Source organism: Dermacentor andersoni, chromosome 6 (genome assembly GCF_023375885.2).
Source record: "Dermacentor andersoni chromosome 6, qqDerAnde1_hic_scaffold, whole genome shotgun sequence".
Lineage (NCBI taxonomy): Eukaryota > Metazoa > Arthropoda > Arachnida > Ixodida > Ixodidae > Dermacentor > Dermacentor andersoni.
The window spans coordinates 174,046,460-174,065,324 of record NC_092819.1 but is presented as its reverse complement, the minus strand read 5'-3'; the positions used below and the strand labels follow the sequence as shown (position 1 = coordinate 174,065,324).

The 18,865-nt window shown below is 46.2% G+C and overlaps 1 protein-coding gene and 1 long non-coding RNA gene across 2 annotated transcripts in view; one reads left to right on the top strand and one right to left on the bottom strand.

The window, feature by feature from the left end:
- MAPk-Ak2 (MAP kinase-activated protein kinase 2) overlaps window positions 1-18,865 on the bottom strand; it is a 312,260-nt gene that overhangs the window by 163,435 nt on the left and 129,960 nt on the right. Inside the window, exon 7 of the mRNA XM_050172276.3 lies at window positions 4,549-4,673. Within this exon, the coding sequence (XP_050028233.1) occupies window positions 4,549-4,673 (125 nt within the window). The remainder of the gene's footprint in view (window positions 1-4,548; window positions 4,674-18,865) is intronic.
- LOC126523699 (uncharacterized) lies at window positions 15,445-18,823 on the top strand. The gene is made up of 2 exons (XR_007597756.3): window positions 15,445-15,620; window positions 18,658-18,823. It is a non-coding gene; the product is annotated as an uncharacterized lncRNA (long non-coding RNA).

Below are 18,865 nucleotides of genomic sequence, written 5' to 3'. Positions count from 1 at the left end.
GGATTCGGAGGGCCCACCGAGCGAGGTGGTCCGACGGGTCTTTTAGGTTGGACAACCAGCAAAGAGCATGATGATCCATCACCACGTCAAAGCGTCAACCGTAGAGATATGGATGAAATTTTTGAAGAGCCCATACGATAGCCAGGCACTCTTTTTCTGTTACTGAGTAATTGGCCTCAGGTTTCGTGAGGGCACAACTGGCATAGGCGACTACGTATTCAGCATTAGTGTTCTTGCGTTGTGCGAGCACGGCACCAAGGCTGACACCACTAGCGTCAGTGTGAAGTTCTGTAGGTGCGCTTGGATCAAAATGGCGCAAGATTGGCGCAGACGTGAGTAGGTGACGAAGAGTTGTAAAGACATCATCAGAGGCTTCCGACCAAGCAGAAAGTTCATTGTCACCTTGGAGAAGTTGGTTTAGTGGTGCGATCACAGTAGCGAAATTGCAAACGAGACGTCGAAAATAAGAGCATAGGCCAATGAAGCTGTGTAGTGCTTTCAAGTTAGTGGGCTTCGGAAATTTGGATACAGCGCAAGTTTATCAGGATGAGGAAGAATGCCTTCTTTGGAGACAACGAGGCCTAATATAGTCAGTTTTCGAGCTGCAAATCGGCACTTTTTTAAGTTAAGCTGGAGACCAGCATTCCAGAGACAGGTCAAAACTTGATGTAAATGCCGAAGATGGGTTGGAAAATTAGGGGAAAAGACGACAACGTCGTCGAGGTAGCAGAGGCAAGTATGCCACTTCAGGCCGCGTAGGATGCCGTCCATCATGCGTTCGAAGGTGGCGGGCGCATTGCACAGACCGAACGGCATTACAGTGAATTCATACAAGCCATCTGGTGTGACAAATGCGGTTTCGATCCTCACTAAATGCAAATCACCGGGACGGGCCGTTGAGCTCATGTGGGTCCCGGCTCACTCGCAAGTGGAAGGTAACGCACTCACCGACCACTATGCCCGAGAACTGTCAACCCGGGCCGAGGACGAGCCAGAACTACCGCACCCTGTGACAAGCTACAAAGAAATCACGCAAATGTACAGAAGCGGCAGATGTAGGCTTCCCCGTCCGCATCCACAACTCAGCCGAATGCAGCAAACGATCGTGCGACGCACGCAAGCGGGGTCGCTAGCGCATCCCGTGCTCTTGCACAAGATGTTTCCAACAGAGCATGACACTTCATGCCCTTTTTGCAGACGGTCAAAAGGCACTCTAGCACACATCCTTGCAGAGTGCACTAAGCTCAAGAACCCCCCCCCCCCCATCCCTACCCCCCACCCTCCCCAGCCCCAACCCCCCTCCCCCCCCGAGCGATGGGAGACCTTGTTGTCCAGCCCAACCCTACCGACCCAGCTTGCGCTGGTGGCTAGGGGCCAGGAACTGCTGGACACATATGGGACCTGAGAAGAAGGTTCCACCCCATCTGGTGCCAGCGCGCACCATCCGTCACTAAGGGCTCAGTACAAAAGTTGATTCTCTCTCTCGAACAGTCAGCATCAGCCATGGGTACCTGCCAGTAGCCACAGCGGAGATCTAAGGAGGAAAAAAACTCTGCTCCTTGCATACAGTCAAGTGCATCATCAATACGTGGCAACGGGTATACATCCTTTCGGGTAATCTTGTTAAGCCTTCGATAATCGACGCAAAATCGTATGGTGCCATCTTTCTTTTTAACTAGGACGACTGGTGATGCCCAAGGACTACTAGAAGGGTGGATGACACCGCGATTGAGCATATCGTTCACCTGGTCATTGATAACGAGTCTTTCAGTCGCCGATACTCGGTACGGACGCTGTCGAATTTGTACATGGCTCTCAGTGTCGATAGTGTGCGAAACAGTCGTTGTGCGGCCGAGTGATGTTGCTTGGCAGTCAAAAGACGTAGAGAAGCCTTGGAGCAAGTGAAGAAGTTCATCGCGCTGCGTCGTCGTAAGGTCACTGGCAATAGCTGGCATAAAAGAACGCGGCAGTGACTGAGGAGGCGATGCCTCGAGAGCAGCAAGATAAGTGGAGTCGTCCATCGTGTCAAATATTGAAGATGAGGTCAGTGGCTCTGCACTGCCAAGGCTTTCACGGCAGCGTAATGTAATTGGTTCAGTCGATGGGTTTGAGACGCACTTGAGAGAGGCGCCAGCTTTGAACTCGAGGACGGCGAACGGCAGTGGTAGTGAACAGCAGCGAACTAAGAGTTCGGAAGGGGCGAAGAGTACTGTGCCGTCATCTACAGATTCACAAGAGATACTGACAAGAGTGGAAGACCAGGCAGGTATAGCGGTGTCTTCTGAAACAGCGATTTTGCGAACAATGGTCCTTACGGTCAGTGATAATATCGGTGGAAAACTGAAACAGCTTGATTTCAGCGCGGGTGCAGTCAATGATCGCATGATGTGTGGAGAGAAAGTCCCAACCTAATATGACGTCGTGTGAACATGATGGCAACACGAAGAATTCTATGATATAGAGGACCTCCTGAATTACGACACGAGCAGTGCAGGCGCCGGATGGCTCAACGTGCTGCGCGTTGGCAGTTCGAAGAGACAGTCCAGAAAGCAGCGTCGTCACTTTTCCTATCTTGCGGCAAATACGGGCATCTATCGCTGAAAGTGCAGTGCCGGTGTCGACAAGTGCTAGCGTCAGTGTTCCTTCTATTGCGACTAGAATAACATTCTTCGGGGAAATGTGAGGCCTTATACATTTCGCTAGCACCGCAGTTCTCGCCTCCTGAACTGCAATATTTAGTTTTCCTGGCGCAAAGGGCTCCGCCGCCGGTGCATGGGGGAAAGCGAGCGGCAGCGTGGACGGCAGTGCAGTGTGGACGGCAGAAGGAGATTCAAAGGTGTCCGAATAGTTGCGGCGTTGTTGGATACGTGGCGCATACGGATGCACATTGTTCGGGACATTCGGTGTAAGCAGGCGACAGTGACGTGCCATGTGTCCAGCATGGCTACAATAAAAACAAATCGGACGGTTGTCTTCCGTGCGCCAATGGTCTTGAGGTCGTGCATAGTGCACCAGTGGACGGACTGGAGGGGATATGGGTGGGCGCAAAGGTGGGCGAAGGGGGCCGTAGGTCTGTGGCGCAGGCCTCATCGCGACTTCGGCGTACATAAGGGGAACGGCCGTCAGAGCCTGCTGAAGAAAAGGCGAAATGTGGTCGGCTACCTGCTCCTTGATGACAGATTGGAAAGCGGGCGCCAACAGTACTCGTCTGGCCATGTGCAAGTGGAATCAAGGAAAGCTGACGAGCCACCTCCTCACGGACGAACTCCTTGATCTGTAGCAGCAGCGAAGTGTTATCCGGAGCAGCAGCCAAGCTCGACATTGAAGTGGCCTGAGTTGTGGATTGGCGGGTGGCTACGCATTGTTTGTGCAGTTCGTCGAAGCTTTCACACAGACTGGCAAGTTCAGAGACTGTCGAGGGATTTTTCGCCAACAGCATCTGGAAGGCGTCGTCTTCAATACTTTTTAAGATATGGCGGATCTTCTCGGCATCAGCCATTGCGACGTCAACGTGGTTGCAGAGGTCGACGACATCTATATAGCTGGTAAATGTCTCCCCGCACTGTTGCGCACGGCCACGCAAACGTTGCTTGGCGCGAAGCTTGCGAACCGCGGGGCGCCCAAATACCTCTGTCACGTTACTCTTGAAGGCCGTCCACGTCGTCAGATCACGTTCGTGGTTGCGGTGCCACACGCTGGCGACACCGCTCAAATAAAACGACACGTAATGAAGTTTTTTGGTGATATCCCAGTGGTTGTGGATGCTCACCCATTCGTAGTCAGCGAGCCAGTTATCTACGTCATGGTCTTCGGTACCACCGAAGACGGGTGGGTCGCGTTGCCGCAACGGGCCGGGGCAGACCACAGTAGTCACCGGGGCAGCAGGTTGTGGTTGTGGTGGTCCTTCTTCTGGCATTATGAAGACGGGCTGCAGTGTCCGATTACAAAGTTCCAGAATTCTGGTCGTACCCAGCAGCTCCACCAATTGTAAAGGGGGGGTCTTTCAGCTCGTAGAGCAGCAGCGACAAACTCAGCACCAGGAGGTAGGGCGCAGCCAGCGAACGAACTGGGTATGTGCCACGCGATGGCAACGGGGCTTTTCAGCCTGCCGATCTTCTTCGTCACAGTATATATATATATATACATATATATATATATATATAATGGAATAATCACCAACTAGCCTGTTCTTTGCTAAAAAAATCGGTGTTCGTCACTTTTAGAGTATGGGACATTTTGCAAGGACGACCCGCATGTGACTGAACGCACACACATGGTTACTGTCTTTTGTCCATCTGATGTTTGTAAATACAGCCGATCTTGTCAGTTTTGTGAAATGCAGATCAAGAATGTTTTGCTGCAGTGCCACACACACATGTTGACGTAGTTGGAGCAGTTGTGCCAGTGAGCTAGCTAAATGCTATGGCTGTGGTGTGCTGGGGAGTGGAAGCAGACATGCTATGCTTCTTTGTTTATGCTATGCCTCACTTAAAGAAACAAATTAACCTATGCCAAGACCCCAGCTAGGTGCGGCTTTATTACACTCACCATCCTGCGAGACATTCTTCCACTCCGGGTTGGGGAAGTCGTACTGCCCAGCTCGAATGCGCTTCTTCATGCCAGGAGAAATGGCCAGGCCATGGTTGCTGTAGAATGGTGGGAATCCACACAGCCTGCACAGCATGGTTTAAACATATATTAATAGCAATAAAATAAGAACTATGCTTTTCCAGCAGCAGTAAGAAATTACAATGGAAATATTAATATTAACCATAGAAACACTTCAGAAAGAAGTAAATGCAGATACTGCTACACTTTTTCCCATGCTTACTATGCACCAATTTCTACACTAAACTGCTTCTTTTGTAGAACACCATATCAAATGACAAGTTTCTTACAATTATACATTAGGCTTTTGTTTTATTGGGAAAATTACCCAGTCACTGGAGGACAGCCAGCACAGTACCTGTTTTAACTTCACTTGGTTTGCATTTCTGTTTCCGAAGACGACATCAGCTCATTCACGCTAAAAAGTGCCAGCTGCTCACACTAAGGGACAGGTCAACAGGTTTGTGCACCTAGTTGTGCTTTTGTCCAAAAAAGGCGCTTAAAAAAAGAAGAGAAAAGAGAGAGATAGAGAGAAATGCGGCTCGTATTATTTTCAATGAGGAAAACGGTGTCGTCCCAAGCTTTATTTCTCACAGTGAGAAGAACCCAACTATCTATCCTTGTTGCTTGTCACTTCCCAAGGCACTTAATGGTCGCTTTGTTTCAATGAGCTACTACCTGTTCTTTCCCAGCAGCATGGTCCTCTTTGACTTTCTCCACCCTAGCACTAATAAGTGAGGAAACCCCTTCTGAATCATCTGCAGGCCCCACCAAACATGGTGGGACATTGCAATGTGAAGCAATGCTATGGAATAGGACGTGAAGAATTAAGACACGCATGAAGCACACACTATTAACTGTTCGGTGACCAATGCCCTGAAGCAGACAAGGAACATGTGCTTGTTGTGATGCCATACATTCGTGGAATCTCGCACAAAATAAAAAAGATTGTCACCAAAGACCAAGTTCGTGCTATCAGCACACATCAAGCTGAACAAAATGTGTGCCAGAATAAACAAAAGAAGATTTAGGAAAGTCAACGTGTCGTGGCACACACAAATGCAAGTATGCAGACCGCACGAGACATGTGGTCTACAGCATTCATCTGTCTTGTGGGTAGATGTATGTCGGGCAGAAAAGTCGGTGTCTGAAATATGACAACACAATCATGTCTGCAAAACATCACTGGCATGTAGAAACCTCACTGCTTGAGGTGTGCTGGCCAGCAGCAACATCAAAGAACTACCATCCCCACCATGCAGAACAAACAAATGCACCGTGAAATAATAGAAGCATTCCACTTTGTATTGCAATCAAACAGGACATGTGTTCGTGTACTCACTGCAGCACTAGGTGACAAAAAAAGATCAAACTTCTGAAAAAGGAAATTCACATGCATTAAACTTGCTGCAGATAGGAAATTCCATGTGACTGTGCCTCTTTTTTACCACTGTCGTTGTCATTGAACAGTCTACGCTTATGCATGTCTTAATTCTTTAGGTCCTTGTCCATAGTATTGCTTCGCAGTACGGTGTTCCATCACGTCACAGAACCTACTGGCCTGCTACAGCCCCCCAATATTGGACCCCACCAAAGTTCGCTTCTGATGAAGGGGCATTGCCACCTAGACAAGAGTGCAATTTAGATGATGTTTTAGTCGACATCGATTGTTAGTGCCACAGTATATGAACACATCTGAGTGTAACAAGATTGCCAACTTACGGCAACAGCTGCAAACCAACCGACTGCTTGGCATAGTAAAATTTGCGATGACCTTTTTAGTGTTTTGTGCGACGTGTCTCAAGTAGTTATTTGCAGTGAGACCAGTAAAAAATGTAGCAAATTTGCTTGCAATGTGCGATGCACAACACCGGCAGTGCCGCATATATTGTTACCATCCACCCACTGCACTGTGCTGCAGCAGCAAAAAAAATATGATTGCAAAGGGCAAAACAAAACGTGAGGGGAAAAAATTGTTAGAAGAGAGGGCCCACAGACAGGCGGTGCAATTCGTTCATCCATGGAGCTGCTCCATCATTTCAAAATCTTTCTGTCCCTCTGGAGGACATCCAGAAGACTGCTACTATAACATTCTGTGGGCTATTTCAGTTTCTTCGCATCTTTTCTGGCCAACATTATGCAGCACGAAGCTTTCACTGTTTCATTGATGTGATCCTTTGCAGCCTCCCTTGTGTTTTTACTTGTGTGGACGACATCCTTGTCACTAGCTCATCACAATCTGAGCGCCTTCATCATCTATGCCTTGTTTTTGAGTGTTTCGCCAAACATGGGCTCATTGTGAATGCTGAGAATTGTAAACTTGGCATGGCTTTTCTGGAGTTCATGGACCACCTGGTCAACAACACTTGCATTCATCTTGTTCCTGAAAAAGTGAAAGCAATTACACTTTCCTCACCCAGAACCATTACATCAGCTGCGCCATTTTCTTAGTTTGTTGAGCTACTACTGCAGGCTCCTAGCAGGTTGTGCTGCTGCCATGAAGCCTCTGGAAGACTTTCTCTGTTTAACATGTGCCCTTGCCTGGACTGATGAAACCTATGGTTCTTTGACTCTTTCCCTACCATGGGGAAAATGGGTGCTTTTTGTAGGTTAGGCCAGATTCCTTTTTTCGGAAAAACTCCTGCACTAAAAATTTTATGTATTAGATAAACAAAAGGCAGAATGAATACGCTTTTCACGCATAAAAGTTTTATTAATGAGATGTATACTATGAGTATTGAGATGTATGTATTAATCAGATGGATATAAGTTGCCAAAATTAAGATTGTGGGATAAAATTGAACAAAGTTTGTAAATACACGCTTGTATCTACTAATAAAAATATGTAAGCAAAATTATGAGATATACAAGATGTGTTGCCATCTAATTGGCACTACCTCTGAAAAAATCAAAATTTTTCATTGAAAAGGTATTCCACTACGAAAATTGAAGTGCAAGGACTACAGTTTGCCATGCCGGGCTGCAGCCATCGATGTTTCAGGTGGCTTGCTTCATCGTCGGTCTCAGATTCAAAGTCCGATGAAGATAACATCCTCAGACTTGCTGCTGCTCGATCCATGGACACAGTCAGCCGCAAATGCAGTGGAATTGCAAGATCTGCAATCATTCGAAGCACGTATGCCGCTCCCAGAGGCGGCCATTTTTGCATTCTGCTTTGACGATCGCCAAACTTCAGAGCGCATTCAAAAATCACTGCCTGGAGGAAAAAAGCAAACTGCTTAGAAAACAAAAGAATAGTTCTCCTTCTTCACATCCGATAGTGCAGTGTGTCCGTGATCAGCGCAGAAAGTCTTGAAACTGGCATTTAAAACCATGGTTAGCGGGCCAACGATGCTGAAAGGGCGCGGTATGGAAAGAGTTGAGGCCATTAAGGAACATCTTTCTGCTGCTGCCTTCTCAGTCCACACGAAGCATGATGTCCCAACGAGTATCATCGTTGACACTTCAGGTTCTGCAGCTTATTGATGACCCCTGCAAACTTCTGGGTTTCTGTTCTAAGAAACTAACATCAATGAAGCCAGGGCACAGCACTTTTGACAGACAGCTTCTTCGTGGCATACCTTATGGTCAAGTATTTCCATCACTCCTTGGAAGAACACACATTCATAATTTTCATAGACCACAAGCTCCTGAGCAACGCTAGTGCACTTTTTCACCCACCTATGTGCCCCTCCTACATGAGCCCAACCGCGCAAGCCACTGTTCATCCGTCACCTATAGGACAGCACACATGCATTTCACCATTTTGACTACACCAGCCGCATTCTCAAGACACCGTACACCGGCCTGCATCTTGTTGCAAGGGGGAATAAGACCTTTACTCAGTGCATCAATGGTCGTGACATTTGCCTTTCTCGAGGATCATGTGGCTGCTCCTGTGTTGGAATCTTTAAATTTCATACTATGGCATCAGTTAGCATGACAGCACCCGTCCTCACCCCCTACCTCCAAGCATGTTCACTGGGAAGACTCCCTGTTCGAAGGAGAAGCAATGCCCTGTGGTGGTGCTGCTGCACCAACGACGAAGATAAAACACCTCGAAGGCATGTGCGCTGCATGCAATAAATCAGCTTTGTCTAGCGATCCATATCATTTTCTCTGCCTATGGTCACAGGCTGTGAATGAGGAAGACTCACTTGTGAATATGGGTGAGAAAGTGCGGGCGAGTGCAAGCAGAATACTGGCACGTCCAGGTCCGACTGAGCTCTAGGCAAAAAATATATTTTGGAAGCGAGCTTCATTTATTTCCTCGACCTATACTTGCCAGTGTTGCATATAATATACATATCAATTCCTTTAATATGGCTATTGAGGACAGAATTATTGTGCAAGGAAGCCTGACCTGGAGTGCCGCATATAGCACGAAAGCGTTGCGGGATAACTGGCCTACACGAGTTTGCAACTTGGACAGTTTACTTGATTTATTTCCCCGACTATTCTCCAACTTTTCTCAGCATTTCCCTGTCTCATTCAGTGTTTTCAGGTTCGCTAGACACCCCGATTTCAGAATTTCTGAATTTTTCAAGCAAATGTCCATAATATCTGGGTGGTGCACATAGGTACACTGAAGACAAGATATTCGTATCAGTATTAAACAGAACACTTGGAATGCCAAAGGCTCAGAAGGCAAAATATTCTTTTAAAACATATTTCGCTTTCTCTGATTGCTGGCTGCACAAAATGGCATAGCACAGCCCTGGAACGCCTCTCTGCTAAATTATGCTGTAGTACCAGCACATATTCACTAGAAAACATCGGAACAAATGCAGCCTTTTTGTTGCTAAATTGTTTCAAAGCTTTTATGCACCTTCTGAAGCTGCAACTTGCACGAGATGATAATGCATACACCATTGCTGTAGATTCATTTCTTGTGGCAACAGAACGCACCACTGCATTTATTATTCTTTATTTAGCTGACAATAACTGTATGATGGCGACCCATTCTTGTCATGGGAATAAAATAGCTTTGCGTCTCTGCCTGTGAAAGGGTCAAATGATTTCTGGACTTGCCTTGTTATTTCTATTTGATTGTGCCATTAAAAGATCTAATATTTTGAAAAAGCTTTTTCTGAAATGACCCTGAAGGTGAAGGGTTAAAAGGGGGGATGTGGGTCCTCACACATTTTTGAAAAAATGTGCAATTTGAATGAAGCTTTAGAACCTTGATCAGTTTATCACGTGATTTCTAATCTATAATTAGTTTTTCGACAGCTAAAATGGCTAAAAAAGTATAGATGTTTGAAAACGAATTTAATGGGTATTTCTTACAGAGCTTCTTCGCAATTCTCTGGCAACACAAAAAGTAAGTGCACGACCCCAATGCCAAAGACTTGCTAAAGGCTGTGATGCTGTTTTTATTCATTCAAAGGCATTCTGTAGGCACACAAACAAACGAACATTTGTAGTGAATTTTTTTCTTAATTCTCTCTTGGTACTATTTTTTATTGTAATTTGTAAAATGATGTTAGCATTATCGAAATAGCATAACTCGCTAGATCATTTCAACATGAACAGAGTAATACCAAATTTGTCAATGTCGCTCAACAACAACATAAGGCTGACTGTAATGTACAAAAACATAGAGTTAAGAAAAGTGAATTTGAAGTTTTAGACAACTAACTTTTACTACAATGCAGCTACAGCAGTAATAATGTGACTGTTCTGTAGCTCTATTATTTGTCATAATTACCATACCAAACATGTGACCATAGGCTCCCAAAAATCTGGCAAAAGCTTCTTATAAAACCATGTAATACCCCTCTGGCTAGCATGAGAAACTACATTTACGACTTCATGTGTCTGTTACAGCACACTGCGAGGTAAAGAAATAGAAAATTTTTCATAAAAGTACCTTCATTATTAACCTGACCTGCTTGTGTGTCAAAGCCTTCTTTTTTGAGAGTACGAAAACATCACCTGCGTTGCAAAACTCATTACGGTCGATGATGATACACATATGGATGGGACCGACATCGGGATCAATACGAATCATAGACCAAATACACAATCCTGCATTGTTCGCACTTGTAAGTTCAACAAATGTGCTGTCTCTGCAAATGGTGACATTATAGATGCACCTAGTCTTGGAATAGGGTCTACAACGCAAGAAGACTTGCGGGGACAAGAGCCAGTGCATTTTCTATGGTACGGTACAGTCTCCCCAATAAAACAGCATGCGTGTGACGTCTGTATAATCACTTAGCCCATGACTGGATGAAACAGGGCTTTGTTTTGCTGTCGCTAAATTGGCAAAGCAGTATGGGATCGCACGACACACTGACCCACTTTTTGGTATGGTGTGATCACCGGCTAGTCAGATACTTGCAATAAGCACCTCCTTTTTCTCGCTGCATGATTAGATAATCATCATCAGCCTGTTTTATGTCCACTGCAGGACGAAGGCCTCTCCCTGCGATCTCCAATTACCCCTGTCCTGCGCCAATCGATTCCAACTAGCACCCGCGAATTTCCTAATTTCATCGCTCCACCTAGTATTCTGTCGTCCTCGATTGCGTTCCCCTTCTCTTGGTACCCATTCTGTAACCCTAATGGTCCAACGGTCATGAAATCTGTGCATTACATGACCTGCCCAGCTCCATTTTTTTCTCTTGATGTCAATTAGAATATCGTCTATACCCGTTTGCTGTCTTATCCAAACAGCTCTCTTTCTGTCTCTTAACATTATGCCTAGCAATCTTCATTCTATCTTTATTTGCGCGGTCCTTAACTTGTTCTCAGGCTTCTTTGTCAGTCTCCAAGTCTCTGCCTCATATGTTATCACTGGTAAAATGCACTGATTATACACCTTCCTTTTCAATGATGATGGTAAGCTTCCAGTCAGAAGCTGACAATGTCTGCCGTATACGATCCAACCCATTTTTATTCTGTCAATTTCCTTCTCATGATCAGGGTCCTTGAGATTATTTGACCTAGGTAAACGTACTCCTCCACAGACTCTAGAGGCTGACTTGCAATCTTGAACTCTTGCCAGGTTATTTATAATTATCTTTGTATTCTGCATATTAACCTTCAACCCTCTCTTACACTCTTTCCCTTAAGGTCCTCAATCATTTGTTGTAACTCGTCTGCATTGTTGCTGAATAGAACAATGTCATCGGCAAACCAAAGGTTGCTGAGATATTCACCGTCAATCCTTACTCATAAGCCTTCCCAGTTTAATAGCTTGAATACTTCTTCCAAGCACGCAGTGAATAGCATTGGAGAGATTGTGTCTCCCTGTCTGGCCCATTTCTTTATAGGTATCTTCCTGCTTTTCTTGTGTAGAATTAAGGTAGCTGTAGAACCTCTGTAGATATTTTCCAATGTATTTACGTAAGCGTTCTGTACTCCTTGATTCCGTAATGCCCCTATGACTGTTGGTATCTCTACTGAATCAAATGCCTTGTCGTAATCTATGAAAGCCATATAGAGAGGCTTATTATACTCTGCAGATTTCTCAATAACCTGATTAACGACATGGATGTGATCCATTGTAATGTATCCTTTCCTGAAGCCAGCCTGTAGCGCATTCGCCCCACGAACCATTTGAAGCATCCTCTTAGTTAGTTATACAGTCAACATCTGATTTTTCGGACTGTCTAATGGCCGCGAAAACGTCCAAAAAAAACAGCAAGTTCGAAAAAATGAATGCATGTCTGTTACTGTCCTTAAAAGGACAGTAATTTCGGTTATACACTGGAAGTTGTTACGTGCCCTGTAGGGAACGTTCTGCTGCAATAATTTTTCAATAGGTTCATTGATGGCTGAGATACGAAATATTTCAGTGCCGCAAACCTATGATTTCAGGAGTCGAGGACCACTGCCAAGTGAGACACTCTTTCCACTGCCCCGTCTAGCATCTGCAAGAGACATTCTTTCCCTGCATACTCCCATACCTGAGCTCAAGAATCGTGTGACGCATACGTCATGGGCCCTACTTTATTTTTTTGCCCCTTGCTTTTCAGCTGTCTGGTGCACTCTCGCTGACGGCATTGCACCCGAGCTGTTGCGGTTGTCACGTTTGCGCAGCGCACGAGAATGCCCGAGTAGTAGTATAAAGCCAGTGCGACGAGGATACTGAGGAAGACACAAACGGATCATAGAGCATGACGGCATGCTCAAGCATTGTGGAAAATAACATACTTTCGTTGTCTGCGCACGCAACTGCACGACGTGCGAACATGCAGACAAAACGGAAGTACATCTCTCTTGCAGTGGTGCGAAGTAGAACAAGAACACGCATACATTCGGTTTGTGTGTTTTATTATTTCTGTACACTTTAATTCATTGAATGAAGCAACAGATTACACAAATAACGGAAGTTGCCTTGAATAATTTTCCAAGTCACGTGTCATGGCGAGCAACGTCACAGCAGTTGTACGTAGGCGTACTTGTGCGATTACGTCCGCTCTCAGACTTGGAACCCGGTGCCAGCGACAAGGGCAGAGGCATTGAGTTAGAAATTTCAGCTGTGATGTGATGTAGTACTTCGCAGACACGATCATTAGCGTGCAGAATATGCACGGTGCTTGTCAGCTCAAAATGGTCCGACTTGGAGAGGGACTCTTTAAGGGCTCAAATCACTGCAGGCACATCTGAAAAAGCTCGGAAGATCTGCCAGTAGACTAATTAGGCAGATCAGTGCTCGCATTGTGACAGGAGATGACGGGTGCACGGGTGTACAATTAAGGAATAGAAGTCTCGCGTAGGTCGTCGGTGGCCAGTGATTGAACCCCGGCGTAGTTTGTATAGCTCGCGCGGCGATCGAATTGCGGGTTCCGGATCTCGAGTGTCTTCTCAATGTTCGTCACCTCACGAAGAAACTCTTCGACGGTCTTTGGTGGGCTTCTTACCATCCCGGCGAAAAGTTCCTCCTTTACACCACACATCAGTAAGCGGACTTTCTTCTCCTCGGCCATATCCGCGTCGGCGTGACGGAACAAACGGCTCATTTCTTCCGTAAAGATGGCGACTTTCTCGTAAAGATGGCGACTTCCGTAAAGATGGCGACGTTCTGGATGCCCGAGCTGCACTCGGGCGTCCAGCATAGCTTCAGCCCTTTCCTTGCGCACGACGCTTGTAAAGGTGCGTAGGAAACCGGTACGGAACAGGTCCCACGTTGTCAAGGTCGATTCCCTGTTCTCAAACCAAGTTCTGGCGGTGTCTTCTAAGGCGAAGTAGACATGCCGCAGCATCTCGTCAGAGTCCCAGTTGTTGAATGTTGCGATTCGTTCGTAGGTCTCCAGCCATGATTCCGGGTCTTCAGTCGCTGCTCCATGGAAGGTTGGTGGGTCCCGATGTTGTTGTAGGATAACGGGGGACGCTGGGGCAGCCATTGGGGTTGTCTTGACCACGATCTTCTTTGTCGTCTCAGGTGGAAGTCCGTGCTCTGGGGGCAGTCCCTGCAGTCTGCGGCTAGCACGCTGGTCTTGGGCGATGTTGGTTCTGTCCTCAGGCTTCGGGCTTGGATCGCGGCTTTGCGGGGGCGTTCGGTACATGAACGCACAAGCACCTCCACCAGATGTCACGTGGTGGTGACGTTAAGAACACAGTGGCAATACTGCGAAAGGCAAAACTAGATTTTATTGGGCGAACCTGTGCCCACAAAACAGGCTACACTTATAGCGCAACGAAAGCGGCGAACACAGTCGGCGATCGTCAAAAATCTGATCAGCGAGTCAAGCGCGTCGGCTTTTATACAGCAGTCGTCGAATGTTCCAGACTAATCGTTCGGACCCGCGTACCTTCCACAAAGTTCTACACCATTCGCGTCACGCGATGAAATCAGATAACACAACGTTCGGCGACAACAGACAGCCGGGTAGAAGCATCGATAACTTTCCAGAAACTTCGGATACATGCAGGCGCGTCCCGCGCTGTGCGATTACATTTGTTAGGTGGCGATACGTGGTCGCCCGATAAAGATAAGTACACGTGTCAATACTGTGTCCCATAACAATTTCCCTCTTACCACACTTGTTTCACCGCAAAACTTTCACGTATGCTTCTCCACGTAACATTCCTGTACTGAGGCAAAGCAGACTTTCAGGAGCCGACATTATGCCGACTTCCGTGCTTTTCGAGCTTCGAAAGAAACCGCGAGGACAATAAAGGCACAGTGGGTGCCGGTGCAGACAGCGGTGATTTCTTTCAATGAAAAACAGGGCAAAGAACGGCAAGAAGCTTAATAGCGAACGTCAAAGCGGCTAGGCCTAGCGTTGCCACGGTGATGGCTACGGCTGCCAGCAGATCTGCGTGCGCGAGCACCAGTTCGAGGCAACAAGGTAATCAAAATGGCAGCAATGGTGGTGCATTGATTAATGCTGTTTCGGACCGGCGGTTACGACAAAAAGTCCCAAAACTCGGTCGGCGAAGGGTTCTCGCGTCCGGAATTTCAGAAATACTTATACATTGACTATATCGGGGCTGTGGTGGCACCGCGAAGCCGTCCGAACTATCAGGCATCCGAAAAATCGGTCGTTGACGGTACACTGGCAACTCCTCCAGCGGACGACACGGCGTCAAAGAGGATTCGTTACGATTCCTCTCTACCGCGACTTTCCTTCTCTTTCAACAAAATTATAGCTCATTTTCCCTGATACAAGCACAAGTTCCCCGAGTTTTCCCTGAGTATTTCCAGACTATTTCAAATCCCTGAGAATTCACGGTGTTCCCGGTTGGTAGACACCCTGTTAATTCATTGATTTGGCCCTCTCTAGCATATGCTTCTATCATATGGCATCCTCACCTGACAGGTCTTACTAACATGCTCAAAATGGTACAGAAAAGGCCGCGCAGTTTGTCACGTCATGCTATGGCCGTGTCTGCTGTGCCCGGGGCACAGCAGACGAAAGGTGCCCGAAATGTCTACGTTCACCCATGACGTCACGTCCGCTATAACCCATGATGTCACATCCGCTCATTTCCATGGCGGCCGTCTTACGGAGCCGGCTGCGCTGCGAAACGGTCCGTATTCCATGCCCACTTAGAGCGTGAGTAATTCATCTTTCCACGCTATATGCGTGTAATAAAGGATTGGGGCTGTGAGCAGTTTGATGCGTTACCATTAGGTACCTTGTGCGCATATTTTGCCTCCTGGCCGCGTCAAATTGCAGCCGGCATGTGGAATGGGCCGTGGCATCTTATATGGAGCTGCTCATGTGAGTGGTATTGCCTCCGTCAGGATCGTCAGTGCGTGCACCGAACCATTCAGTAGTCTGGTTCAGGGGAGGATGCGCGAAAGAACGAGGACGTAAGAAAACACTGGCATGACGAGCTGTTCCGTCAGATCGCGTTACATCGCGCTTTTTTTCTAAGACCATCTCGCTCGAGCGAGAGGATCTTAGAACAGCATTACTACTGCTTTTTTACAGCTTTGCTGCGGCTCATTTAATCATCACCTGCATTCTTTTAATAATACAAATGACATCGCTGCGCGGAAGAGCGTCTCTTGAAGTTTCCAAACAAGAGCCAATGCCGCCGTGCCTGCTGCATACACGCTTGCCTTTCCTAACGCAGTTAAGACGCGGCACTAGCTCTGCTACTGCGTGATACAGGGTCACTGTGATAAGAAAATTAAAAAGAACAAACGAAATTAAGGCAGAAAATGTCAAACGTTGCCAAGCGTGATAAACGGACCTGCCTCGCTAGATGAGTTGAAGAAATCGGCGTCCTGAAGTCAGCTTCGCCGCAGTAGACTAGTGTTACGCGTTGAAGCATGTCAGAACTGAAGAGTGACCGCTTTCACCGACATAAATAATATGTGTTCCTTAATGATGTACGCGTGCACCTGCCGTCTCCTGTTACATTACGCGCGCCGAGGCGCCTAAGTGTACTGGCCGGCCTTCAGCGCTATTTCGGACGTGGCTGTGATGCTTTGAACCGTTGGTTTGTCGACCTCGTAAGCCAGTTAATGTTTACACGGCCATTTTTTTCTGAGCTGTTGATTTCTTCCATAATAGCTACGTAATTTCGTAGTTTCCTGTTCAACTGCTTTGGTCATATGCGAGTCAAGGTTGTTCTCTTTAGCCGAGCGCAGTTTTGGAAAGCGAAACGACGCTCTTGCATCAGCATATAGTGCCGTCGCCCATTTACAACACAGTCAATCAATGTAATTTTGTATGTCACTGGGAAACCGCCGAACGCAGGGAACTCACTCGCATGCGGGGAACTGCATAACTAGCCACGGGATTACCGTGCCTCTTGGGAAGCTGCTTTGCATCAAAGGCCAGGTACCCTTGCTATGATTCACCGCAACATATTTTGTATGTCTTACCGCTTAACATATTTGTATTGCGGTGAAGCTAACCTTACGGAACCGAATTTCGCAACGCTTTTTAGACTCCTGCATCTCTACCAGCCACTACCAAACGCTTGTCAGTACGTCTCTTGGCAAAGGTCCAGGTAAATCTCCCCTGTTGGGAGTTTGGGGGACTCACGTATATGAAAACTGCCAAGGAAAGCAGTTGCCCTGATGAAGGCACGCTCCCCTGTCGAAACATTTGCACCAGCCTGTCCGACCACCGTTATCACCGCAACATATTTGTGTGTTGCGGTGAAGCATGCCGTTATTGGGAAAGATTTACGTGAATCTGGAATGTATGGTTTCCGTCAGCGACTAACCTAATGTTCCACTCTCATCAAAGCAGATTTTCGTGGCAGGATGCATGATGTCTTGAGAACTTTTGTTGGCTAAAGCCATACATGCCAGGTTAGCTCTTGTCACAATAATACGCTTTACCGCAATACACAAGAGGCCCCGCTGCAGGACACGCCCGCCGTAGTTAGCCAAAACCTTATGTGATGGTTCACTGCAAAACACCTCCTGTATTGTGGTGAATCGTAATAAAGCACATTTGTCAGTTTAGAATGTAAAGACCCTTGCCCTTCGCTTTTGTAATAATATGACTCAGTTTAATGAGAACATGTATTCACTGCTAAAAACATCCACATTGAAATGGAGATATGAACACTGATGGCAGCCTATGTGATGTTTTATCCCTTTACTTTTTTGTGTACCTGTCACGCTGCCATTATTAAATTTTCCTGTACTTCGTTAGGTGCTGACGTACATAACATTACATCACAAAGAGCCACTGTGTAATTAGTGTTCAAGGACCAGTGTGGTGGCTTTTCTCAAGAAAGGTTTGGGTTATTTTGTTGTGAAGGTTTTTTTTAGAGAGGTCACTTTCTGAGAAGAAATCAGATGTCAGGAAATAGACCTCAGTGGCACAGTAATCTTGGCTGCCTTTTGCTCAAACGTGCCCTAGACATAATTGAGTGATTTGCACTGGCAACTGGACAGCAGCCTTAGCTTGGGAGACCAGTGATACGGCATATTTTATCAAACTAGGCGACACATAGCATTACCAGTCCGAACAGAGACCTGTTTAAATGTTTGTCACCTTTAACACCTACATTTTCGACCATGATTTCAGAAAAATCTGTAGCACATTTAGAACCTAGATTTTAAATGCTGTATAAGTTGGCTTCTTGTTCACTGAAGTTGTGCTCAGCTTCTGTCCAAACGGGAGAGCACTTCTGCATAGCTTATTAGGGAACATTCTTATTTACATACCTTCTTTTTATTTATCTCGCCTACAATCACGATTAGCACATGAATGTGTTGTGCATTTATCTAACTTACAATGCCATGTTCAACAGCACAGTGCATGTAGCTTGTGTTGGTTCATTCAAGCTAAGCATTGCTACAGCCTTTAACTGTAGGTATCATGGTATGAGAGCAGAGAAATGGATATGCAAAGACAGTTGGGCACACTGAGACAACATCTTTGTTGCGTGTGAAAAGGTGACAGATACACAATATGGGGAGAACGCATGCACTTTCATATTTTCTCGCGCTCAAAAAAAGCCGGAGGAATAAGGTTTCTTCACTGTGCCATAGAAACTATATGTTTGCTCTCAAAGGTAATTCTGATTCATTGGATATGTTCCTGTGCTGTGTTTATTTTCTTGAGTGTGCTTTAGTTTTTGCACGTTAATGTTTCAAACTCGTTTTTATTTTTACAGACTGAACATCCCACATCTTGGTTTGACTTCCTGGTACAGGATACTTGCACTTAGCATGGAGTGATGAAGCAGAGCAGTGTACTTTTATTAAATGTGCAGATTTTAGCAGTATAACAGCAGTTCATTAAAAAAACGTGTGCTGAAAATAAAGTGTTCTTACTCACATTCCTCGTTGTCTATTTATTTATTTATTAATACTGTCAACCCT